The sequence below is a fragment of the Micropterus salmoides genome, unplaced genomic scaffold (genome assembly GCF_014851395.1).
Source record: "Micropterus salmoides isolate LMB-PRFRI ecotype aquatic unplaced genomic scaffold, ASM1485139v1 Ms_hic_scaffold_10, whole genome shotgun sequence".
Taxonomy (NCBI): domain Eukaryota; kingdom Metazoa; phylum Chordata; class Actinopteri; order Centrarchiformes; family Centrarchidae; genus Micropterus; species Micropterus salmoides.
Window position 1 is genome coordinate 33,975,318 of NW_024040041.1, and position 26,613 is coordinate 34,001,930.

Consider the following 26,613-nt stretch of genomic DNA (forward strand, 5'->3'; position numbering starts at 1 on the left):
AGCGTTGGAACATGCAGCTGCTGCCGTCGTCGCGCTGCAGAGACCAAAGTGTTCAGAGTTTTTCACAGAATGAGTCAAAGCTGATAAATTATGGATCTGAACCGACTGTCCTGTTAGACTGCAGACTCTGTGTTCACAAGCGTTGTGAAATATCACCAGGAAGCTGTCAAACCGTTTTATTGTTTTCTTTACATTCTCCATAAAACACACGTGTTGCAGTTTGTCTTTGAAGCTCTGAGATCCAAACACAAGATTTTTTTTTATGGCTGCATCATTCGATCAGGTGGAAATATTCTGCGTGTCTGCTGCATCAGTTTAGACACATTTACTCCAAAATTCAAAATCTCTGGAAGTGTTTCGATCTCAGAAGTGGGTTTAAATGATTCGTCTTTAATCAATTCAATCCTTTAAAGTGAAGGAAGAAATAACACAATGTTCCTCTGACAGATGGAAAGTTGGTCTGGTTTGGCCACTAGCTTACAGCCGTGTAACAGATTATCTCTTTAGATTAAGATTTTATCAGGCGTTTATTATTATTGTCTCGCAATTTTAAGAAAGTTGCTCATAATCATGCAGCACAGATTAGTTGTGTTTCAGTGAGCCTGACAGATTTTCTGCTGCTTCAGGCTTCATGTTCGACTGTTTTTCTGATCAAAAAGTCTCTCCACAACACGACAACGTCACCTACGGTGGCCCAGAGAGGACAGACGGTGACAGCTAAAAACAAATATAAAAGGAGTATAAAGACGACGTGCGAGTGACAGAAACATGTCAGCAGTTAGTTTATGAACTTTAAAAAGCATTTCTTGCTCCGAGCAGTTCATTTCTGATCCTAAGAGATCTCAGCCAGGCCTGGTGTCACCAAAGTTGTATGAACAAATTTCTTATTTTGCATGTTATCACAACGCCTTTTCTGCTTTTCATGTGTCATTTCACGCCATTTATTCTCTACTGAATCATGTTGTGCAGAGACCAATGTTAGTTACTGCTCCCGTGGAAGCAGTAAATTCAAGCTTCATAATTCATTTATCAGCAACCATTATTTTGAGTCACAAATAATGTGTAATTAGTACCTATTTTATTTATTATTATCTATCATTGTGGTGCGAGGTAACGTTTTGACGGAACAGTTGGAGAAAGCAACACGCAAACATGAACTCAGTCTCTATATCAGGTTCTCTTTTTGTGAACCGACCAATCACAGCCTGGATGGGGCGGGACATTTAAAAATATTGATATGTGTCATTTATGCTGGGTCAGAATCTGAATGTCTCTATCACTTAAAAGCTTTTGTTAAAAATGTTCTGAAAAGCAGCAACAAGAACAAATGAAACAATAAGAAAACAACCTAAAAAGTAACTTAAGCTAAAACAACAAGCTGCTGATTGCTGCATTATATTCCATTAGATTTTTATATTTTGAATTGTCACCTGCCATCTTCATTTTGTTTCCCTTCATATAAATAAAGACATTTACACCATAAAATGGTGCAGAAAATGTCTCCAGAATGCAGGAAACTAAGTGTTTAATGCTCCAAGTCTTCTGGGGGAGGAACCCCCCACTGATATATTTCAGCATCACATATTTTTTCAAAATACTATTAAAAATATCTTCATGTCTTGTTCTCATGACCCGAGTGTGTCATCACACCCCTAATCTGAGCCCTACATATTTTTTTATTTATCTCCGCCGGTAACGTTAGTTAATAGGCTACATTAGAGACCACCGCAAGACTCAGATTATAACACGAACCCTGCTTATTTTAACGTAGATACATAAATTAACTTACGTAACATAACTGACTTTCCTACAGCTGGTTAAGAGCAGTGAGGAGTCAGCAGTCCGTCGCGGTATGAAACTGAGCTGTCAGTTTAATAGGTATCTTAAAAAATTGTGAATCACCGCCACCACAAGAGGTTCTTCAGCGTACAGTCATAAATGTGCAGAGAAAATATCAGGCCGATGGTCCAGTATTATGAGGGATTAGCTGCAGACATGCACACAGCCCACCAAGATCACCTGCAGGCTTACGTCTGGCGGAGATAATAAAGAAATAGCTTTTGGTTTCTTTATAAATCCGTGTTGATCTGCCTGAGAGCTGCGTTCCAAAGGTCTGAGATTAGCAGCGTGTTTGTGTGGTTTGTTTGTTTCTTACAGTTTCAGGACACAAACAGTTTGTTCTTACTGCATGAGATTTCTGTTTGTACAAAGATTAACATTACGCAGAGTTTAAGTCTAAGAGCTGCAGTCTGCTGCTCTTTGTTCGTATACGATGTGAGATATGTTTTAATGCACTTTTCCTAGCAGAGGAGAGTTTTTGACTTTAATCCCTGATGTCAGATGTGCTGCTGCAGCTGCTGAGAGATATTAACGGACTACAAATGTGGAGAGGCACTAATTTATGGACTACAAATGTTGTAAACACACTAATAATAACTTTTCAAATGGTTTTAAAAGGTCAGAGATGTGCTAATGTGCTAAACGTAATGGGACAGTAGTGATGGCAATCCAGCTAACAAGACACATAGCTAGCACTTATTCAGCAGCACTAAAGTATGGGTCAGCTAACAGATCACAAGGCTAACCTAACATTATTGGTGCTAAGCTATCGTAAGCTAACATACAGTAAGCGGCCTATTAGCCGTCCAATGTCAGTTGATAGGACACAAAGTTAGCCGGGCTGTTAGCAAGCTTGTTAAATTAAACATGTTGAACCATCTCTACTTTTTGCTAACTTCGTTAACAAGGAGCAGAACATTTAACAAAAATTACCCTTAAAGGTATATAGCTAGCTAGCTACATTCGTGATAAAGGTGTTGACAGCCCCCCGAAGCCCCTACCCTTACCACAACCATCAGAAATGTTAGTACCTAAACCTAAAGTCACTGACTTTATGCATGTCAACCGGCTAACCCTACATCTGCGCACAACAGGTAGGGTTAGCCTCCCTTGTGTTGCTGCAACGTAGCAAACGTTAGCATTTCATAAGGACGCTGAAGGGTACCTTTAGCGTAAAATCCTTACGCTGTCTGAAAGTGTCAGTTATGACGCATTTAGATGAGAATGTGTTGGTAAATCTCATGCAAGCAAAAGACCCAGATTTACATAGTCCAGCCCACGTTCCAGAGAAGCGTTCGTACGAGTTGATGAAGCTGAAGGTTGTTCAGTGTCTCACAGAAAGTGTTTTTTTTTACGGTACTGAAGGAAAATGAAATATTTTTCCCTCTGACATCCTTAAATCTGTGATTTATGAAGTTCCCTGATGAAGAGATAGCTTTACTTGTTGCTAACGCTACAGTAACCGCTAGCTGCTGCTTACAGTAGCTGCTGTTATCAGCTGGTTCTGAACCAGCGGTCCAAAGCTTTTGTTGGAGGTGTTAACACCAACACACCCACACAGCACCAAGCTTCCTGTACGGGCAGAATCAGCAACACGACGGCTAGCTGCACAGCTAACTGACTAGCTAGCAGCAGCTGCTGTTAGCGGCTAAAGTAACTAACATACAAACTCCGTGAATCACCAATAGTGGAGGCAGGAGCTAAAACTGAGCGTTCAGAGGGTGAAAATCGGAGCTGAAGCAGTGTTAAAGATGCGAAAAATAATGTGTTTTTAAACATTAAAGCATGTGAACATTTTCTCGTAGAAACCGTAAATACAAGTATGAACCTGAAAATGAGTTTTTTACGGCAGCGTGGGTCTGTCATGGTCAGAGAAGTTTTTATGAGGTTTAGCGTTACTGTGCCACTTATCTGCTTTTCCAAATGTCTCACAAGCTTTTTGTTTGCTGAAAGGTCGCAGGAATCAACTTCGTGCTACAGTTAGCGTAGGAGCAAAGAGGAAACACATGAGAGCAGAGGGACTCTTCATGTCTTTGTCAGACAGGACGACTAAACTCTTGAGTCTGAATCCACGTCGTCCAGATGTGATTTGTGTTTTTGTCTCCACAGCCTGAAAATTACACCGTGCTTCATATTTAATTACTGCAGAGCCTGAGCCTGTTGATCCTCTCCAGTCAGTGTGACCCACATCCAGCTTTTATTTTAGCTCTTATGTCTGTGTCACACCCACAAAACACACACAGAAAGAAAGAAAAAGAAAGAAGTCTGTCTCAAATCAAGTTTGTTTTGTGAATTCAAACGTTGGTGTATGAGCTTGTTTGTTCTGATGCCTTCTCTTACAGTCACTGAGGTTGGTTTCTCACCTGTCTGGTTTTACCTGCTCGGGTCAGGGGCGTCTTGCTCACATGCCTCTGTACTCTATTCTCACACTTTTCTCACACACACCTACATAAATACTTTGGAATTACAACATGATGCACGTTGATTTAACTTCTGCCAAAAAACGTTTTTTTAGAGACATGAAAGTCTGGATCACTTGTCAGCGTTCAGATCATATTGCGCCACCACCACCAGGAAACCCCGACGTGAGGAATTCTACACGTCATCCTGGTTTTTCACCCAAAAAGCAACTGGATTTTACTTATAAAGTGAGCACATTGTTTAAACTACATTTACAGTGATGCTGGAGTTTCAAAAAATATCTTACAAGAAACTAAAATGACTCAGAATGAGTTGATTTAGAAGATAGAAGATAAAGAAAGGTACAAAACAGTTTATACAGACGGTGCAAAGATCATGTTTGAGGGCAAAGTGTACTTAGCCGCTGTTGGCCTTGCGTTTGGTGTTTTGGCCGTCACAATCTTGGTTTATTGGAACCAGATGTGACCATATTTGGACGAGAGGGTGGAGCTAGCTAGCTTGGTTAGCAATTTACTAAATGAACATCATGCTGTGTTGAAGAAGACTTGAAACTAGCGACTGAGACCATAAACTCATCAGGAAAGTGTTTACTGAGGGAATAAATCAGCTGACAAGTAGAAACATTTTCTCACAGACTTCTATACAATCACACTTCTTTCTGCAGCCGCTGGAGTCGCCCCTGCTGGCTGCTGGAGAGGACGCAGGTTTAAGGTGCTTCAGGACTGGCTTCAGTCGTGAGAGCCGGAGGTTCCCGTTTGGTTTGTCCTCATTTGCCTGCCAATAATCGCTGTTTGTTACATAAACAAACGTGTTCGATAAGGATCCTTAAATGTGGTAAATAAAGAACAGTGATGGCGGAAATCAGTTTCTAAATGAACTCAAACATATATTTTTATATATAATTGATTAATCAATGAACATCTCTCTTCATTAATCAATTAGTAAATCAACACAAAATTAAAATATTAATTTTCTTTTTGTCATTCAGAACATTAAATTTAAACATGTAATAGTTAAAATGGAAGCTGGGGCTGAAATGTTTAGTTGATTCACTGATCGACAGACCATTTATCAACAACAGCTTGACAATTGATTAATCATTAAAGTCTGTTGGAAGTTAAACAACTTCTGTCTAGTGTCTCTTCTGTTTCTCTGTTTTCTGTCTCGCTAAACTGAATCTCTGTCGTTTGGACAAAACGTTTGAAGAAGTCACTTTGATTGATTGAGGAAAGAATCAACAGATTGTGTAAATAATCATTAGTTGCAGCTTCAATCTGTCATCGGATCTTTTCTGCAGCTCCATTCCCGGCGCATTTTTGTCACCGAGGGCGTGAACTGGATTAAAACACTACTGGTTTCCCATGATGCACTTAGAGAGTGTTTGTTTTGAAATCCTGGCCAATGAGGGAGGACGTGTGTGCGCGTAGTAAGACTGAACCTTGAACCAGGATTAAATACCTCAATCTAACTGTGTGTGCGTGTGCGTGTGAGGGTGTGTCGTTCAGACAGTGAGGATTTAAAAAATAATTAGTGTGTGTACATGTGTGTGCCTGCCTCACGCCCGCCCTGCATTAACAGACATCCCTCACCCTGCGACCGCTCCTGCGGATCAGGCCTTCAGGAACAAGCTGTTCATGGGTGTTTTATCCTAAATATTATATTTTAATTAAAAATGATGTGAACCCTTTAGAATGACCTGGATTTCTGCATAAATTGGCCATAAAACGTGATCTGATCTTAATCTAAGTACCAGGAGACAAACAGAGTCTGCTTAAGCTAATACCACACAAACAATTACATGCTTTCATGTTGTTATTGAACACACCGTGGAAACATTCACAAAGTGGAAAAACTATGTAAACCTTGGATTTAATAACTTGTTGATCATCTTTTGGCTGCGAAAACCTCAACCTAACGTTTCCTGTAGTTGCAGTTCAGACCTGAACAACGGTCAGGAGGAATTCTGGATCTTGGGCCTTTCTCAACCTGTGTTCATGTCTGTACTTGTGAAACGTCATCTTTTCTGTCCCAATACACAAGTTTGCATTTTGGCAAGTACGGTTAAAAATCCCGAAAGTGTTCTTGACACGCTCATTTTACAGAGGATGCATCGGTTGGTAACTTGTGTGATCTGGACGGCAGAGATATCCCAGCATTTATTTCGGCATTCAAGCGAGGGGCGGAAAGAAGCTGAGAGACCTAGAGGCCGACAACAGAACGTTTTGTTCTATTTTCATACGTTATTTCATCACTAAATCCACTTCTGAGAAGTTTTGAGGCGAGAAATCAGCTGTGTAGTTTTACTAAAAATTATGAAAATGTGTCAGCGGGGGGGGGGATTTTAAACATATTGCAATATTTTATCTTTTTTCCCAACTTCAAATTCTGTCCCCAAAGGAAAATTATTTTTATTAGTGCCAAAGAACAAACATGTACAATTTATATAATAAAAGATCGATACTTGACGTTCGTGTTACGATACGATATTGCCTTGCAAAATATCGCGATACTTTGCTGTTCGCACCGCTGTTATTCTGTCATTACATTCTGAGTAATTTTGTAAGGTTTTAACTTAAATCAAGAGATGTCTGGATGATGTACAGAAAAATCTGATCTTGTGAAACTTCAGAAAAAATAAAAATAAATAGTACGAAAGGTTTATTATTATTATTATTATTATTAGACATTACATTGTTAGTGTACAGTAGAGTTGTGGTCACATCCATTGTGCCTAAAATACAAACACAGAGTACAGCAGCTGTACGCAGAGGGTTTTATAAAGCTTTGGAAAAACTCCAACAACCATCCAGCGGTCACTATGGGCGACATCCGTCTTCCACCCCATAATATTATCACTGCGTGTGAACAGCTGCATTGCAGGTAAAACAGAAAGTCGATAAGTTTCCAGATAGTTTCACAAAAGAGGAATAAAACCTGCCAAAGCCTCTTATGTAACACACACACTCAGGTGCAGGCGTGTCGAGGCAGGCAGGTGTTCAGGTGTGTTAACGCCGTGAAGCAGAATGTAAACAACATTTCTCCTGAATGAAGTCTTCACTGCTGCGTTTGTGTGTCACTGTGAGCTAGCGTCAGAGTTTGGGTTACAAGCTGCTCTGTTGTTATGCTGCGTTTTATTTATCTCGGACGTCGGAGCCGGGGATGACGTCTCACCCGAGTTGATGGCGTTAACAGTACAACAGATACAGTCGGATAACCGAGATGAACGCCTTTAGCCATTGTTAACAATACCAGCTGACAACAAGGCGTTACGTGCTATTTTGTCCACAAGTATAAGGTGGACAGGACTGTGTGTACGATTGATTTAATGACATACAGATAAAGACAGAAGTGGGATAAAGAGTAGTTCACTACAGCTTTCACTCTGAGCTGTAGTAATATACTGCTCGGAGCAGCCATCTGGGGTTCTGAGGTCGGGGTTAGTGAATCCCGCTTCAGGGGACGTTCCAGGTCAAATTTCCAATTGGGAACTCGAGCAGACTGGAACAGAGTTTAGGCAGAGGGTGGGGGGCGTTTACACGAAAAGTCGATAATATAGCTCTCCTTGTTGACATGCTTGCTAATAACTTATTTAAAAGTGGGTCGCCGAGATTGACAGATGGACTAACTTATCAGAGTTAACTTGAATGCTTAAGTTTTGGACACATTTCTGTTCATGATACTGACCATTCAGGATTTATTCAAGAATCTTCTCTACGGGGAAAAGCCGGGGCGTTCTGACAAAAAATGTTAATAATAATAATAATAATATAATGTTAATGCAAATTGACAGTGTGTTGAAGGCTTCGTTTTAGCTATGGAGTGATACATCTTGTCTCTAAATGATCTTTGTTGGGAGTTGCACATGCTCAGTTCCTAGTTAAGGACTACTAGCCAATCAGAAGCAGAGAAGGGCGGGTCAGCGAGAAGCTGGTAAACAGCTCGGGTTCAGCTGTACATGTTGCCGACCAGCTTGGCAACATGGACAGCTCACTGTTTCTGAGGGCGTGACGGAGTAGCCGCTTGGCGAGCGTTATATGAGGCGCGTTTAGCTTTCATCCCTGTGACGTGACAGGGATGAAAGGGAAGCGGCTGGACTACAAACGAGCTGTTTTCAGTTCAGAGCAGAGTTTTCTGTAGTCTTTCTGAATTAGGAATTAATTTGCAATTAATTACTTTTTTATTAAGATATTTATTTTGTTGAGGAAAAGGTTCAGTAAAAAGATTTACAAATCAAACTAGTTTTGACTGATTTTATCGGAATCGTTTTCAATAAAGTGCTCCACTGCTTGGTATCAAGTGTTTGTCATGTTTTTACCATAAAGGAAACTTTCAAACCGCAATTAACAACCTGCTTCCTTCACCTTTCACTCGGTAGCAAAAATCAGCCTCTAAACTTGAAAAAAATAATGACGTGACAGTTATCGTGATAATTATCGACACGATATGAGATGTTTTTATCGTGATAACATTTTTGGTCGTACGCTTGGCTAAAGATACTTGCTAAAGGACTAACTTGCTCTTTACTTCCACGTCTTCTACACGTTAGCTTTAGCCTCAGTCTGTTATCATGATGGAGATCATTTTGATGAGTATTTCTGGGAAACTCCAGGACCTAAATTCCCGGCATTCGACTCTAGTTCCAACACGAAGCTCTCTGGTGGAAAACCCTTTGTGTACTTGTGACGCCGTGGGTTTGAATCCGGGTGCCACTTTATAAACCAAAACACTGCAGAGGGAGACAGAAAGTGAGCGAGAGGCGGCGTGACAGGACTGCTCTGTGAGTGGGAGGATGTTTTTTCTTTTCTTTCTCTTCAGACAAAGTAGAAGTGAACCAGCCGCCCACTCCTTCACCTCTCTCTGGATGCTTTCACCTTCGTCTACCTCTGCAGCTCTCCCTCGCTCAGCTTCCTGTTTGTGAAGGTGTCTTTGCAGGAGTTTTATTTGTGTATCATATGGACATGCATGTAACGTGTGTGTGTGTGTGTGTGTGTGTGTGTGTGTGTGTGTGTGTGTGTGTGTGTGTGTGTGTGCAGATACATAAGAGGCACCTGTTCACATAGCAACCAGCTCTCAACAAGACATGTGGAGAAGAGGAGTGGGAGGAAGAGAGAGAGCAGAGGAGGTGGGAGGAAACAAACACAGAGACTCAAATTAGAGGCTTCAGATGGAGCTGAAAAACAAGCAAGCAAAACCTCCAACTTCTCTGCAGAACAATATGAACTCACTTCATTTAGTTTCTCGCTCAGAGGCTTTCTGATGTGAGTCTGGGTGCTGATGTTAGGAATCACGCTTCCATTAAACAACAATTTCGCCGTATTCTGACTTCGGAAGAAGCATTCAGGGCTTTAATCCTTTCTATTTCAGTCCTGGTAGTTTTTGAGACACGTGGTTACTGTTGGTAACAGCAAGCGTGGTTATCATATACATAAACCAAGCAGCAAACTCCGGCTCTCACGAGTGAGGTCACTGCCTTAAACCTGCGTCCTCTCCAGCAGCCAGCAGGGGGCGACTTAAACCTGCGTCCTCTCCAGCAGCCAGCAGGGGGCGACTTAAACCTGCGTCCTCTCCAGCAGCCAGCAGGGGGCGACTTAAACCTGCGTCCTCTCCAGCAGCCAGCAGGGGGCGACTTAAACCTGCGTCCTCTCCAGCGGCCAGCAGGGGGCGACTCCAGCGGCTGCAGAAAGAAGTGTGATTGTACAGAAGTCTACGAGAAAATGTTTCTACTTGTCAGCTGATTTATTCCCTCAGTAAACACTTTCCTGATGAGTTTCTGGTCTCAGTCACTAATTTCAAGTCTTCTTCAACACAGCATGATGTTTATTTAGTAAATTATGGTCCCGTTTAGAGGAACAGAGACCAGGAAGCAGGGGAGGCTTTAGGGCGGGGCTACAAGCTGATTGACAAGTCTCTACCATGGCGACCTGTCAATCAGGGTAGAGGCGACTCGTATCAGCTGCTCTGTGTAAATTTAACCAGCGCTGCTGAAAAAGTCTGGTGCCCTGTATACAAGTACACGTGTCTTACCTTGCCTAGTATTTGAAAAGTTTCTAGTAGTAGTATTAAAAATTGTCAGACAAAAGTAGTGCAGTAACAAGTACAATATTTGCCTCTGAGATGTGGGAGTACTGTAAAGTTTGTACAAGTACCTCAAATTTGTACTTAAGTGCCGTACTTAAGTATGAGCGACTGGCTCTGTTGTACGGAGAACTTTTTACTGACAGCAGAAATGTCTCGGATCAGCTGATGACCGACCTGCTGCTTGCAGCTGGAAATCTGAACTTCATGTTCTCATCGTCTCTCCCCTCATCCTCAGTTGTGAGCGCTGTGTCTTGGCGCCGTGCAGGCGCTCTGAGCTCGTAGGCGTTCTTTACATCCCGTTTGGATTCACTTGGTTTCTCTCCTCTTCCTCCCACGTTCACACTCTGTCACTCCGTCCTTCCTCCACATTCACGCCATCTTTTCTCTCTGCCGAGCCTTCCTCACACGGTTTTTACTGCAGATGCAAGAACATGGCGTGTTTTTCACACTCTGCGGCAGAATGTGTGTTTGAGTAAATATCCAACAGAGAGACCAGGTAGTTTTAATCCTGAACCAGCAGCAGCTCAGTCTCATCAGGTGTTTCTCCAGTGTGCAGCAGTGAACTGGTTTAAAACCAGTGACGGTGGTTTGGTGGTCGCCTTGATGATGATGATGATGATGATGATGTGCAGTGTTTAGACTCTTCAAATAGATTTATTTTTGGCTTGATTCTAAAATTCTTACTTACTGAAAAAATACAACTCTTTTTTTCAAGATTTACCACCATAAATATGTCTCTACTGCGTTTATTTACTGCACTCTACTGCGTTTATTTACTGCACTCTACTGCGTTTATTTACTGCGTTCTACTCCACTCTACTGCGTTTATTTACTGCACTCTACTCCACTCTACTGCGTTTATTTACTGCACTCTACTGCGTTTATTTACTGCACTCTACTCCACTCTACTGCGTTTATTTACTGCACTCTACTGCGTTTATTTACTGCACTCTACTGCACTCTACTGCGTTTATTTACTGCACTCTACTGCGTTTATTTACTGCACTCTACTGCGTTTATTTACTGCACTCTACTGCACTCTACTGCGTTTATTTACTGCACTCTACTGCGTTTATTTACTGCACTCTACTGCACTCTACTGCGTTTATTTACTGCACTCTACTGCGTTTATTTACTGCACTCTACTGCACTCTACTGCGTTTATTTACTGCACTCTACTGCACTCTACTGCGTTTATTTACTGCACTCTACTGCACTCTACTGCGTTTATTTACTGCACTCTACTGCACTCTACTGCGTTTATTTACTGCACTCTACTGCGTTTATTTACTGCACTCTACTGCACTCTACTGCGTTTATTTACTACACTCTACTGCACTCTACTGCGTTTATTTACTGCACTCTACTGCACTCTACTGCGTTTATTTACTACACTCTACTGCGTTTATTTACTGCACTCTACTGCGTTTATTTACTGCACTCTACTGCACTCTACTGCGTTTATTTACTGCACTCTACTGCACTCTACTGCGTTTATTTACTGCACTCTACTGCGTTTATTTACTGCACTCTACTGCGTTTCTGTACTGCACTCTACTGCGTTTATTTACTGCACTCTACTGCGTTTATTTACTCCACTCTACTGCGTTTATTTACTGCACTCTACTGCGTTTCTGTACTGCACTCTACTGCGTTTATTTACTGCACTCTACTGCACTCTACTGCGTTTCTGTACTGCACTCTACTGCAATCTACTGCGTTTATTTACTGCACTCTACTGCGTTTATTTACTCCACTCTACTGCGTTTATTTACTGCACTCTACTGCGTTTCTGTACTGCACTCTACTGCGTTTATTTACTGCACTCTACTGCACTCTACTGCGTTTCTGTACTGCACTCTACTGCGTTTATTTACTGCACTCTACTGCACTCTACTGCGTTTCTGTACTGCACTCTACTGCAATCTACTGCGTTTATTTACTGCACTCTACTGCGTTTATTTACTGCACTCTACTGCACTCTACTGCACTCTACTGCGTTTATTTACTGCACTCTACTGCACTCTACTGCGTTTATTTACTGCACTCTACTGCACTCTACTGCGTTTATTTACTGCACTCTACTGCGTTTATTTACTCCACTCTACTGCGTTTATTTACTGCACTCTACTGCGTTTCTGTACTGCACTCTACTGCGTTTATTTACTGCACTCTACTGCACTCTACTGCGTTTCTGTACTGCACTCTACTGCAATCTACTGCGTTTATTTACTGCACTCTACTGCGTTTATTTACTCCACTCTACTGCGTTTATTTACTGCACTCTACTGCGTTTATTTACTGCACTCTACTGCGTTTATTTACTGCACTCTACTGCGTTTATTTACTACACTCTACTGCACTCTACTGCGTTTATTTACTGCACTCTACTGCGTTTCTGTACTGCACTCTACTGCACTCTACTGCGTTTATTTACTGCACTCTACTGCGTTTATTTACTGCACTCTACTGCGTTTATTTACTGCACTCTACTGCACTCTACTGCGTTTATTTACTGCACTCTACTGCGTTTATTTACTGCACTCTACTGCACTCTACTGCGTTTATTTACTGCACTCTACTGCACTCTACTGCGTTTATTTACTGCACTCTACTGCACTCTACTGCGTTTATTTACTACACTCTACTGCGTTTATTTACTGCACTCTACTGCGTTTATTTACTGCACTCTACTGCACTCTACTGCGTTTATTTACTGCACTCTACTGCACTCTACTGCGTTTATTTACTGCACTCTACTGCGTTTATTTACTGCACTCTACTGCGTTTATTTACTGCACTCTACTGCGTTTCTGTACTGCACTCTACTGCACTCTACTCTGTTTATTTACTCCAATCTAGCACATATCGGTTCATCGTTCATCATGTTATCGTCATGATGCACTTCATAGTTATCAAGACTTTCAGTACGTATATATTTAAATAGAATATATTTAATCAGCTGTAGTTAATTATAAGTTTCTGATCAGACTCTATATCAGCAGATAATCAATATTAAAGGACGTCATCGGGATCGGGGCCAAAAGCACCTTAAACAGTAAAGCTGTCCCCTGAACCTGCAACAGGACCCCTGAGATCTACAGCTGGGATGAATCCAGTGTCGTATTGATTATCTGACCAATCCATCAACCACGGCATCATTATCAGAGGTCATATATCAGTTTGACTGTTATCGATAACACACACACACACACACTTGTTTCATCCTCTCACTGTCGGCAACGTAGCATCTCTATGGTAACCGCCTGCAGAGAGGCGGAGCCCGGCATGAAACGCCCACTGCAGCATGCATCTCTTCCACACACACACAGTGTATTTTAGTAAATGTGACCACAGTCTGGGTCGTGCAGCTTCAGCATCTTAAATTACAGCCGTTTCCTGCAGCAGCCGCTCGTCTTCATGAGTTTTAACACAAAGGTTTCATCTGAAAACAGCGTTTCTCTCTGCGTGTTTCCTTCTCTCCTTTAGAAACAGATGAATCTGACTTCGTCTCCTCTTTGTTTCATAAAAGCTTCAGTTCAGGAGAAACAACAACATCTCCGAGGCTAAATATGTCTTCACGGCCTACATTTACAGTGTGTGTGAGTTTAGGGTTGATTTACAGTAACAGTACAGGCTGATACTCAAACAGGAAGAGTTCTTCTATAATTGATATATATTTATGAACCTCTTTACCTTTCTTTTTGTAATTATAATGTATTTTATTATATAAAACATTATTAGTATTAATGTATTTCAGATGTCTCTAAAGCACATTTTAATAAATTGAAATGTAGGAATATATTAGTAAGTTAGTTAGTTATTAGTAAATGTTTGTTGCAACATATGACTTTTGTAAATAATTTTTATTGACAACAAAGAAAAACGACAATGCATTTACGAGTGAAAATAAAAAAAACGGGAAACAATAATAACAGAATGTTAAAGGGGGGGGTACAAATAGTAGTTACATAAAGACCCACAAATCAGTTCTACATATTACAAACAGCTTAGATTGACAAACAACAATAACTTGGTTCTTTAAGTCTTTAACAAAAGTGACAGCAGCGGACGAATTGTTGATTGTTCGAGATGCTTCATCATGAAACGTGGCTGTAGCACGCCCCAGCATTAAAATATCTAAGAAGAAGAATTGCCAGACAGATCAACATGTGACTTTTTGTAATAAAGTCAAAGATCAGAAAGTTTCATCTCATCAAAATAAACTTGATCACAGGTTTTGAGTTTTGTCTCTTTTGAGGGAGCTATGCTACATTTTCCCTCTGCTTTCAGTCTTTGTGCTAAGCTATGCTAAACACATCCTTGAAGCACAAAGATGAAACTGATTTCCATCTTTTCTGTGAGATTTAAAGGAAACATTTCTGATATTAAACAGACGCGAAGCAGCAGAGACCTGTGTGTGTGTGTGTGTGTGTGTGTGTGTGTGTGTGTGTGTGCAAATTGCTTGCAGCCATATATTTAAATGTGTGTAATGATGTGTAATTGTTAATTTATATGTGTGCTTGTCTACAGCTCTGTACGCATTCACTTTAGCTCTTCAGTCTGTGATTTCACACAAGTTTTTCACATTAAAAGCTTCCAGCAGCATAATATTTCTTTATCACTGGAGCGTGTTTACTGTTTAACAGCTACAGGAATTAAAAAGTAAATATGACTGATGTTGTCATACTGATGGAATTAGTTCTGTGGAAATGTGCTTTATACTGAATTTATCACATTAAACTTAAATCAGCCACCTCTCAGTGGACTTTATCAGAGACAGGCCTCGTTTTAGCTTCTAAAACGCTGACGTTATGTTCAAGTACAGTCTGTAAAACTAACCTCTCTGTCTGTCCGTGTCTCTCTGTAGAAACCCTGCTGGATGACTTCATGTTGACACATCCCATCTTCCTGACGGTGGACAGGTTACAGCAAGTCCTGCTGCAGCAGTATCCTTCATTCACATGCACAAATACTTGACAGGCTGAGTGCGCCCACCGCGCTGTCTGCATGACTGCGCACTAGAGGAAAACATGGACGTCCAAATACATGTGTGTGTTTGACAGTAGAGTCCTCTGTCTGTCCCAGCGTACCTCTGGGTATTCACAGTCTGATTTCATTTAGTGTATCTCTGTCTGTGACTCCAGGCTGGTTATCGGTCTAACGTGACTGGGAAACACAGTCTTGGTAGTTTCCCTGTTGTAGCTGCAGGTTTGTGTTTCCCCTGCTGACTGCCTGCAGGCTCTGGCTTCAGACTCGGCCCCACCTTCTTCTGCAGGGTGCGGACTACAGGGGGGCCAGGGGGAGCTTGGCTCCTCTTAGGATACATCCACACTCCTACGTTTTAAAACACAGCTCTTCTGCTACGTTTCCGCCTCCCGTCCAGACTAAAACGACGAGTCCTCCTTACGCCGAAGTTTGAAAACGCTGCCGGGCCCGTTTGGTTTTAAACTCTGGTTCGTGCGGACAGGTGAAAACAGATGACTTTAGAAACGATAACGCAGACGCTCACGTTTGGCTTCTGATTGGCTCTCATCAGTCACGCAAAGCAGACGCACGATGCTACTGACAGAGTTTTAGGGCCCGTGTCCACCAAAGCGTTTTTTTACCAGCTGAAAACGCCAAACTGGGAGCACTAGGGTGCGCTTTGGAGGCGCAGCGGGGGGTTTTTTCAAGACGCTGTGGTTGCTATGATACATAATATCCGTGGAGGTGATGTGTTGCAAGTAGGCTAGCTAATTTTACTGTGTAGAAAATAGGCCGACTTGCTCCGCATGAAGAGAAGGCTGAAACATAAGGACAGATTCTCTGTACGTGGGCACGTGGTTTCTTTCAAGATCGTATGTGCTCCTCCTGCACTGTGATTGGACGTCTGGGTAAAAGTGATGGGCGCAGCGTTTTTCCCAAAGTTGAACATTTTTCAACTCTCGGCAACCAGAAAAAAAGACGCTCAGCGCCTCGTCACACTTTTATCAGGTTGTAAAAATCCCCCATTGCAAAGAATTTTTAAAAAACGCCTTGGTGGAACCGGGGCCTTAGTTTTGGTGTTTTTATTAAAATATGTTGTGCTGTGTAAATAACACTTATACACTTGTGCTGTGCATGACTCCCAGTCTTTTTCCCGTGTTACTCTCAGTAACAGTTCCACCTCGCTGTCGCTCCGTGCAGAGAAATCTCTGCTGTGCTTTTACTTTCTTATGTTGCCAAACACGTCGGGCTGTCCCCAACTACGTTACATTTACTCATCCAGCTGACGCTTTTATCCAAAGCCATTGCTTTATATGTCATTGGAGCAACGACGGGGTCTTGCTCAGGGACACATTGGTGGATGAGGTCACAGTTGCAATCCAATCGGGGTCTCTCACACCAAACGCATGTGTCTTGTCCACTGCTCCATCGCAACCCACCACAGTAACACAAACTAACCGACTGAGGCAGCGGAAGACCACCAGCCCATGTGTTCTGATTAGAGCGATATATAAAAAAGGTCAGACGCACGCCAACACGCACTCTTTAGTGATTACGCTGCAGCCCTGATTCACTGTAGTGCACTCGCTCAATACTGAAACAACGTCAAAACATATTCCATGCTAGGAGAAATACCAAAACTGCCCTTTTAAGTGGGGAAAACAGCATTTCTTCTAGTTAAATGATCAATAAATGATAATAAGATTATCAGGTTCTGTTTCAGTAAAGCCGGTGAGTCAGATCAGTACAGGCTGAACTCTAAGCTGCTCTGATGAAACTCCGTGGGCAGATGTTAACACTGATCAGAAGCAGGAAACAGGAAAGGACCTTGTGCATCGATAACGTGAGACAGGTGCATCAGAGGTGGGCGAGTAGCTCAAAAGCTGCGAAGAAACTCCCGCAAACTGTCTAACAAGCAAAAATAAGTTCATAAGCTGCAGCGTTTTGGGTACTCCATACCGAGAAGCCATCTTCTGTAAACACAAGTTGTGTTTATTATCATACTTCTTTTATTTATCTTGGTGTATAACGTACGAGCAAGATTTAACTATGAATGCGTTTTATTATTATTTTTGGTTTGCATTCACTATAGAGAAATCTCCATCTATAGTGATGGAAACATGAATGAAGTCGCCTCCTACAGAAGATGGCTTCTCAGTGTGGAACACCATTTGCCTGACGAAGGTCTAGCACTGAAACGTTGCCAGCTGATGAGGTTATTTTTACAAGTTAGACAGTGTGCGGGAGTTTCTTCCACCGATCGAAGCGACAGCAGCACGCAGAGTGAATAATTAACAGACTGAAAACTGCATCAGTGCAGACAGAGTCCACGTTTCAGCTGCGGCGTCGTTTAAAATGCTAATGAATCTGTGTTTTCTTTTTCTCTGCACTGACGGTGATAGTCGTCCACTTTAATACTCCCCCACACAGAAAGAGAGGGAGAGAGAGAGAGCTGGAGGGAGGAAGAGGAGGAGGAGGAGGAGAGGAAGGAGAGCACAGAGGGATGTGGGCGGAAAAGAAGAGTGGGAGGGATGGACGGAGAGAAACACTCGTCTTCATCTGCTCGTTCTTACTTTTCAGAGAAAAAACTAAACGGAGACATCATCATCTTCTCTCGTCGTCTTCGATCCTGAACGCTGCAAACACAAACATGCAGAAACTAATATTCAGATATTTTAACAAAAGAAAACAATCAAACAGAACAAAGTAGATAAACGTGGCACAAAAGGGAGGAATTGTATTTTCAAGGAATATATAAAATGTTAACAGTAAATCCATTTGTTTCAGCTCCAAACATTAGACTTCCTGCTTCCATTCCCAAAGCATTATGGGAATTGTGGTTCCAAATCTGAGACCATGATCATCCCAAATAGTTAAGACGTTAAGCATTTTAAGTATATAGTTTTTGAGACCGTAAAATCTCCGAACGTTAATGTCGGCGCCCTCGTCAGGCCGCTGCGTGTGCTGCATCCAGCAAGAGAGAGGCAGCTGTGTGTGCGTGTGCGGTGATATGTGGGTCAACATGGCGGCGTCTCTGACTCTTTGTAGTTTCTCATCAGAGCTGCTCTCTGAGGCTGAGACACTGAACTATTTATAAATCGGCCTGATTCCACATGTTTAGATGCTTTTTAGATCTCGATTGGTTTGATTTGTCACGTGTCGGCCGGCTGGTTTACTTGTTAACGTGTGAAAATGAAGCAATGAAATAAAAGATGAGCTTTTCTGTGTTTTCCAGTTCAGGAGTTTAAATGTCAGTTCTTCCTCCTTAACTGAAACTTCCCCAGATTCACTCTGGAGACAGAGGAGAAGGAGGGAGAGGGGGGAGGGGGGGAGGCAGAGGGTGAGAGGAGAGCGAGGGGAGGAGGAGGAGGAGAGAAGGAGGGAGAGGGGCTGATGGACGGAGCGGAGAGGAAGCAGGCGGTGCTGAACGTAGCGTTTCGATACCTGGACACCTACAGAGAGCTGCTGCAGGAGGAGGGCGAGCGCAGCAACAGCTTCCCCAAGGTAACACACACACTGTGCTACACAACATATACACACTGTGCTACACAACATATACACACTGTACTACACAACACACCACACACACATATACACACTGTACTACACAACATATACACACTGTACTACACAACATATACACACTGTACTACACAACATATACACACTGTGCTACACAACATATACACACTGTGCTACACAACATATACACACTGTACTACACAACATATACACACTGTACTACACAACATATACACACTGTACTACACAACATATACACACTGTACTACACAACACACCACACACACATATACACACTGTACTACACAACATATACACACTGTACTACACAACACACCACACACATATACACACTGTACTACACAACATATACACACTGTACTACACAACATATACACACTGTACTACACAACATATACACACTGTACTACACCACACACCACACACACATATACACACTGTACTACACAACATATACACACACACTGTACTACACAACACACCACACACACATATACACACTGTACTACACAACATAACACACACACATATACACACTGTACTACACAACATATACACACTGTACTACACAACATATATACACTATACTACACAACATATACACACTGTACTACACAACAGCCGATATTTAGATTTGGAGAATGATTTGGAGCTGGTCTGTATGTGGGCTATAAAACCTTTTCCTAAATGCATTATGTCATAAAATAGATTACAGTAAACAACTGCTCATCAATAAATATTTGTTGCTGGAAGGTGCAACTGTTTCAGCCGTCTGTAAACACAGAGAGAATAAACAATCCAGCACATTCACATCCAGACGATCTCTTTACCTGCACTCTTCTAACCAAAGCTACGAGAAACCGTTTCTCATCATCTGTCTAAATCACGCCGTCTATGAAACAGTGAGCTGCTGCTGAATGCATCTAATACAACGTGACTCTCTACAACGAGGACCTGCAGCTTTGAGAGTTCATTTAACTAACGTTATAACAACCAGAGACTGCAGCGTCACACAGAGAGGAGCTACAGGAAGCCGTGTTAGATTCTTGTTCAGCTCACGTTTATTTACAGCTCCGGTTTAATCACTGCAGACACGCAGACTAACTGCAGACAGGCGGCTCGCAGATGTATTTAGAATACACCAGAAACTATAGTGTAACGGTTCATTAGCGCTCCTCCACTGATAAACACGGCATTAGCTTTGTGGCTAATTTAGCAACGGGCAGTGTTAGCTGCTGTAACGTTACGTGATTTTAGAGAATATTTAGAAGTGATGAACTAGAGACAAATGTGGACCGTTCACTAGAAGTGCCACACTGTTTGAAATAAATCTACAATCACGTCTGTCAGCAGCTTCCGACACCCAACTACTGTAACATTAACCTGCGGTGAGCCGAGAGGAAGCCGGGGGAGGGCAGCGAAAACGGGAGGGTTAGCAAGTCATGAATGTTTTCAGGAGAAGTGACTGGGTCTGTTTTTATTATAGTTATTTAAGTCATGTAATTAACATGATCATGGACTGACTTACCGACTCATTGTTTTCTTCTGTGGTTTTTGTGGTGAGGCAGTGTTGTTAACAGGGGAGCTGCAGCTGCAGCGCCTTCTGGTGGGCAAACTATGCAGCACCCATGACATGAGTGAAGGATTTGAATCTGTTTCTTTTTTAATTGTCATATATCTGCTGTTATAATCGGCCGATGACGATTAAATGCAATTAGCTCATATCGGCCGATAAATCGGTCAGGCTCTGCTTCATACACACTATACACACAATACACAACATAACACAGACAGACATACACAACATAACACACATTATACACACAATACACACACACTGTAATGTACACCTAATACACAACAGAACAAACTGTAATACACACATAATACACAACGTAACACACAGTCTGAGTGTGCGTCCTCACTGGCTTCCTGATAACAGACCCTGAGGAAAACGACTGAGTTACAGATCAGATCCTGTCAAACAGAAAGAAAAAGAAAAACAGCAGAAGTTCCCGTTAACGTCTCCTTATCTCCACACACACACACACACACACACACACACACACACACACACATGTGCTAACAGCTCTGCAGGGCGGGAACTGTTGTTTTTGTTTTTTGGCGCCTTGTTTCTGGGATGTTCAGGGTTGTCACAGCAACGGGAGACGGGTTCAGCTCAGCACACGCCTCGTTACACCCACGTATCTTTTATCAGTGAAAAACGTAAAGCTGGACTAAAAACCTGTGTGTGCGTGTGTGTGTGTGTGTTTGTGTGTGTGTGTGTGTGCATGTGTGTGCGTGCGTGTGCATGTGTGTGCGTGTAGGAGCTGTACATGTGTGCGGTCCAGGAGTTGAGTCGGTATCCTGAGCTGGTGGAGGACGTCCTCAAACTGCAGAGATGGACCGAGATCTTACACTGCCCGTAAGACACACACACACCCTGGTGTTTTGATTCGTCAGCGGCCTCACGGCTTGTTCGTTGCTATTGGTCACCCCAAGTCAAGTCTGTCACACATGATGTTTGTAAACGACGTGATTATCATATTTTTCCCATGTATTTATCATATACCTGTCAAATATTAATGAAATATCTATTAGCTACTTCCTCATGTGTCACATATAATTTATTATTTGCTCATGTATTTATTGCATAATGTTCTTTGTAAAGTTGCCTGTAGATGTTATTTATGGTTTAATTTTTATTATTGCAGACGTCAGTTGTTGTTGTTTAATAAAAAATATCGAAGCTAATTGCTGATACTTAAACTTCTAACAATAATTTGATTGATTTATGACTTAATGTTTCGAGTTAAGCAACAAGTTAATCTGTTTAAATTATTTCTGTCTTTGTGTGTTTAGCTCGAATGAGGAGAAGGAAAGCAGGAAGAAGCAGGTTCGTCCTCTGTTCAGACACTTCAGACGCATCGACGCCTGTCTGCAGCCCAGGGAGGCGTTCAGGGGCTCCGACGAGAGTACGACACACTGAAACCCAACGCACACACACACACACACACACGTGCATGGACAGAAATACCAAAGCTTCACTACGCTGTATTATCTGTAAACACACATCTGAAATGCAAACACACCTGCAGCCTGAGGTCTGGATATACAAATCACAATCTGACACACCCAGGACACACACACACACACACACACACACACACACACACACACAGTTGCCACAAATCCAGGACTTGTTTAACATAGCTTAGCACAAAGACTGAGAGCACTGTTAGCCTAGCTTCATCAAAAGAAAATAATAAATCCACCTTCCAAGGCTGTCTGATTTACATGTTGTATCTTGTTAGCTAACAACACATTCTGTAGTCAGCTTGTTTTAATTGAGCAGAGTCAGGGGTCAAGACCTAGAAGCTAAATATTAGCTAGGCACACTCTGAAGCTAGCTCTAAGCTAAGGAGAGGCTAACGCTAATCTACTGTAATGGGACCTAGGAGCTAACTGTATGCTAAAAGAACCCAAAAGTTAACTTAATTGAAACTGTATGACTCGTGTATTTTTACCATGTATATATGACAAATGCAATGATACTCATAATCTTACCTATCAGACAGGAAGCACAGGGTCTTGGAACATGAAGTAAAAAGCTAACTTTAGGCTAATAGAACATAGAAGCTAAAGCTTAAGTAATAGGAGCTACAAGCTAAACCTAAACTAAAGAAGCTAAATCAAAACTAATGAACCTAGAAGCTAAATCTAAACTAATTGGACCTAGAAGCTAACTGTAAGCTAATAGCACCTAGAGGCTAAATCTAAACTAACAGGCGCTAGAAGCTAAATCTAAACTAATGGGACTCCTAGGCTAAATCTTTACTGATGGAAGCTAAACCTAAACTAAAGGGACCTAGAAGCTAACTGTAAGCTAATAGCACCTAGAGGCTAAATCTAAACTAATAGGACCTAGAATCTAACTTTAAGCTAATAGAACATAGAAGTTAAAACTAAACTAACAGGCGCTAGAAGCTAAATCTAAACTAATGGGACTCCTAGGCTAAATCTTTACTGATGGAAGCTAAACCTAAACTAAAGGGACCTAGAAGCTAACTGTAAGCTAATAGCACCTAGAGGCTAAATCTAAACTGATGGTGGCTAAATCTAAACTAATTGGACCTAGAAGCTAACTGTAAGCTAATAGCACCTAGAGGCTAAATCTAAACTGATGGAGGCTAAATCTAAACTAATTGGACCTAGAAGCTAACTGTAAGCTAATAGCACCTAGAGGCTAAATCTAAACTAACAGGCGCTAGAAGCTAAATCTAAACTAATTGGACTCCTAGGCTAAATCTTTACTGATGGAAGCTAAACCTAAACTAAAGGGACCTAGAAGCTAACTGTAAGTTAATAGCACCTAGAGGCTAAATCTAAACTGATGGAGGCTAAATCTAAACTAATTTGACCTAGAAGCTAACTGTAAGCTATTAGCGCCTAGAGGCTAAATCTAAACTAACAGGCGCTAGAAGCTAAATCTAAACTAATGGGACTCCTAGGCTAAATCTTTACTGATAGAAGCTAAACCTAAACTAAAGGGACCTAGAAGCTAACTGTAAGCTAATAGCACCTAGAGGCTAAATCTAAACTGATGGAGCCTAAATCTAAACTAATTGGACCTAGAAGCTAACTGTAAGCTAATAGCACCTAGAGGCTAAATCTTTACTGATAGAAGCTAAACCTAAACGAAAGGGACCTAGAAGCTAACTGTAAGCTAATAGTACCTAGAGGCTAAATCTAAACTAATAGAAGCTAAATCTAAACTAATTTGACCTAGAAGCTAATTGTAAGCTATTAGCACCTAGAGGCTAAATCTAAACTAACAAGCGCTAGAAGCTAAATCTAAACTAATGGGACTCCTAGGCTAAATCTTTACTGATGGAAGCTAAACCTAAACTAAAGGGACCTAGAAGCTAACTGTAAGCTAATAGCACCTAGAGGCTAAATCTAAACTGATAGAAGCTAAATCTAAACTAAAGGGATCTAGAAGCTAACTGTAAGCTAATAGTACCTAGAGGCTAAATCTAAACTAATAGAAGCTAAATCTAAACTAATTGGACCTAGAAGCTAATTGTAAGCTATTAGCACCTACAGGCTAAATCTAAACTAATAGGACCTAGAAGCTAACTTTAAGCTAATAGAACATAGAAGTTAAAACTAAACTAACAGGCGCTAGAAGCTAAATCTAAACTAATTGGACTCCTAGGCTAAATCTTTACTGATGGAAGCTAAACCTAAACTAAAGGGACCTAGAAGCTAACTGTAAGTTAATAGCACCTAGAGGCTAAATCTAAACTGATGGAGGCTAAATCTAAACTAATTGGACCTAGAAGCTAACTGTAAGCTAATAGCACCTAGAGGCTAAATCTAAACTAACAGGCGCTAGAAGCTAAATCTAAACTAATGGGACTCCTAGGCTAAATCTTTACTGATGGAAGCTAAACCTAAACTAAAGGGACCTAGAAGCTAACTGTAAGCTAATAGCACCTAGAGGCTAAATCTAAACTGATAGAAGCTAAATCTAAACTAAAGGGATCTAGAAGCTAACTGTAAGCTAATAGTACCTAGAGGCTAAATCTAAACTAATAGAAGCTAAATCTAAACTAATTGGACCTAGAAGCTAATTGTAAGCTATTAGCACCTACAGGCTAAATCTAAACTAATAGGACCTAGAAGCTAACTTTAAGCTAATAGAACATAGAAGTTAAAACTAAACTAACAGGCGCTAGAAGCTAAATCTAAACTAATTGGACTCCTAGGCTAAATCTTTACTGATGGAAGCTAAACCTAAACTAAAGGGACCTAGAAGCTAACTGTAAGTTAATAGCACCTAGAGGCTAAATCTAAACTGATGGAGGCTAAATCTAAACTAATTGGACCTAGAAGCTAACTGTAAGCTAATAGCACCTAGAGGCTAAATCTAAACTAACAGGCGCTAGAAGCTAAATCTAAACTAATGGGACTCCTAGGCTAAATCTTTACTGATGGAAGCTAAACCTAAACTAAAGGGACCTAGAAGCTAACTGTAAGCTAATAGCACCTAGAGGCTAAATCTAAACTAATAGGACCTAGAATCTAACTTTAAGCTAATAGAACATAGAAGTTAAAACTAAACTAACAGGCGCTAGAAGCTAAATCTAAACTAATGGGACTCCTAGGCTAAATCTTTACTGATGGAAGCTAAACCTAAACTAAAGGGACCTAGAAGCTAACTGTAAGCTAATAGCACCTAGAGGCTAAATCTAAACTGATGGTGGCTAAATCTAAACTAATTGGACCTAGAAGCTAACTGTAAGCTAATAGCACCTAGAGGCTAAATCTAAACTGATGGAGGCTAAATCTAAACTAATTGGACCTAGAAGCTAACTGTAAGCTAATAGCACCTAGAGGCTAAATCTAAACTAACAGGCGCTAGAAGCTAAATCTAAACTAATGGGACTCCTAGGCTAAATCTTTACTGATGGAAGCTAAACCTAAACTAAAGGGACCTAGAAGCTAACTGTAAGCTAATAGCACCTAGAGGCTAAATCTAAACTGATGGTGGCTAAATCTAAACTAATTGGACCTAGAAGCTAACTGTAAGCTAATAGCACCTAGAGGCTAAATCTAAACTGATGGAGGCTAAATCTAAACTAATTGGACCTAGAAGCTAACTGTAAGCTAATAGCACCTAGAGGCTAAATCTAAACTAACAGGCGCTAGAAGCTAAATCTAAACTAATGGGACTCCTAGGCTAAATCTTTACTGATGGAAGCTAAACCTAAACTAAAGGGACCTAGAAGCTAACTGTAAGCTAATAGCACCTAGAGGCTAAATCTAAACTAATAGGACCTAGAAGCTAACTGTAAGCTAATAGAACATAGAAGTTAAAACTAAACTAACAGGCGCTAGAAGCTAAATCTAAACTAATGGGACTCCTAGGCTAAATCTTTACTGATGGAAGCTAAACCTAAACTAAAGGGACCTAGAAGCTAACTGTAAGCTAATAGCACCTAGAGGCTAAATCTAAACTGATGGTGGCTAAATCTAAACTAATTGGACCTAGAAGCTAACTGTAAGCTAATAGCACCTAGAGGCTAAATCTAAACTGATGGAGGCTAAATCTAAACTAATTGGACCTAGAAGCTAACTGTAAGCTAATAGTACCTAGAGGCTAAATCTAAACTAATGGGACTCCTAGGCTAAATCTTTACTGATGGAAGCTAAACCTAAACTAAAGGGACCTAGAAGCTAACTGTAAGCTAATAGCACCTAGAGGCTAAATCTAAACTGATGGAGGCTAAATCTAAACAAATTGGACCTAGAAGCTAACTGTAAGCTAATAGAAACTAGAAGCCAAAGCTAAGGTTTGTGTGTACTTGTGTGTCCAGTCTTCTGCAGGGTCTACACTCCAGATCATTCCTACGTCACCATCCGGAGTCGTCTGTCCTGTCGGGTCGGAGAGATTCTGGCTCTGGTCAGAGAGAAACTCCAGTACAGTGAAGACCAACCAGTCCTGCCCGGAAACCTCATTCTGGTGGCCGTCACATCAGCCGGAGGTCAGACTACAGTCACCGCTTCAGTTTCCACGATGAGCACAATGATTTTCATATCACTGAGCTGTTTCTCTAAATGTTGTTCATGAATGTGTGTTCAGAGAAAGCCGTGTTTCGTCCCAGTGACGAGGCCGTGTTCACCACGCTGGGAGTCAACACTCACCTGTTTGCCTGTGAAGCCTCTGAGCTCGACTCACTGGTGAGGAACTGATTTATT

General features: G+C 41.4%; 1 protein-coding gene across 1 annotated transcript in view; it reads left to right on the top strand.

The window, feature by feature from the left end:
* The window catches only part of rapgefl1 (Rap guanine nucleotide exchange factor (GEF)-like 1), a 49,655-nt gene that overhangs the window by 7,031 nt on the left and 16,011 nt on the right, over positions 1-26,613 (top strand). Inside the window, exons 3-8 of the mRNA XM_038708941.1 lie at positions 15,209-15,287; positions 18,591-18,810; positions 21,177-21,274; positions 21,712-21,824; positions 26,232-26,399; positions 26,498-26,595. Coding sequence (XP_038564869.1) covers positions 15,209-15,287; positions 18,591-18,810; positions 21,177-21,274; positions 21,712-21,824; positions 26,232-26,399; positions 26,498-26,595 — 776 coding nt within the window. The remainder of the gene's footprint in view (positions 1-15,208; positions 15,288-18,590; positions 18,811-21,176; positions 21,275-21,711; positions 21,825-26,231; positions 26,400-26,497; positions 26,596-26,613) is intronic.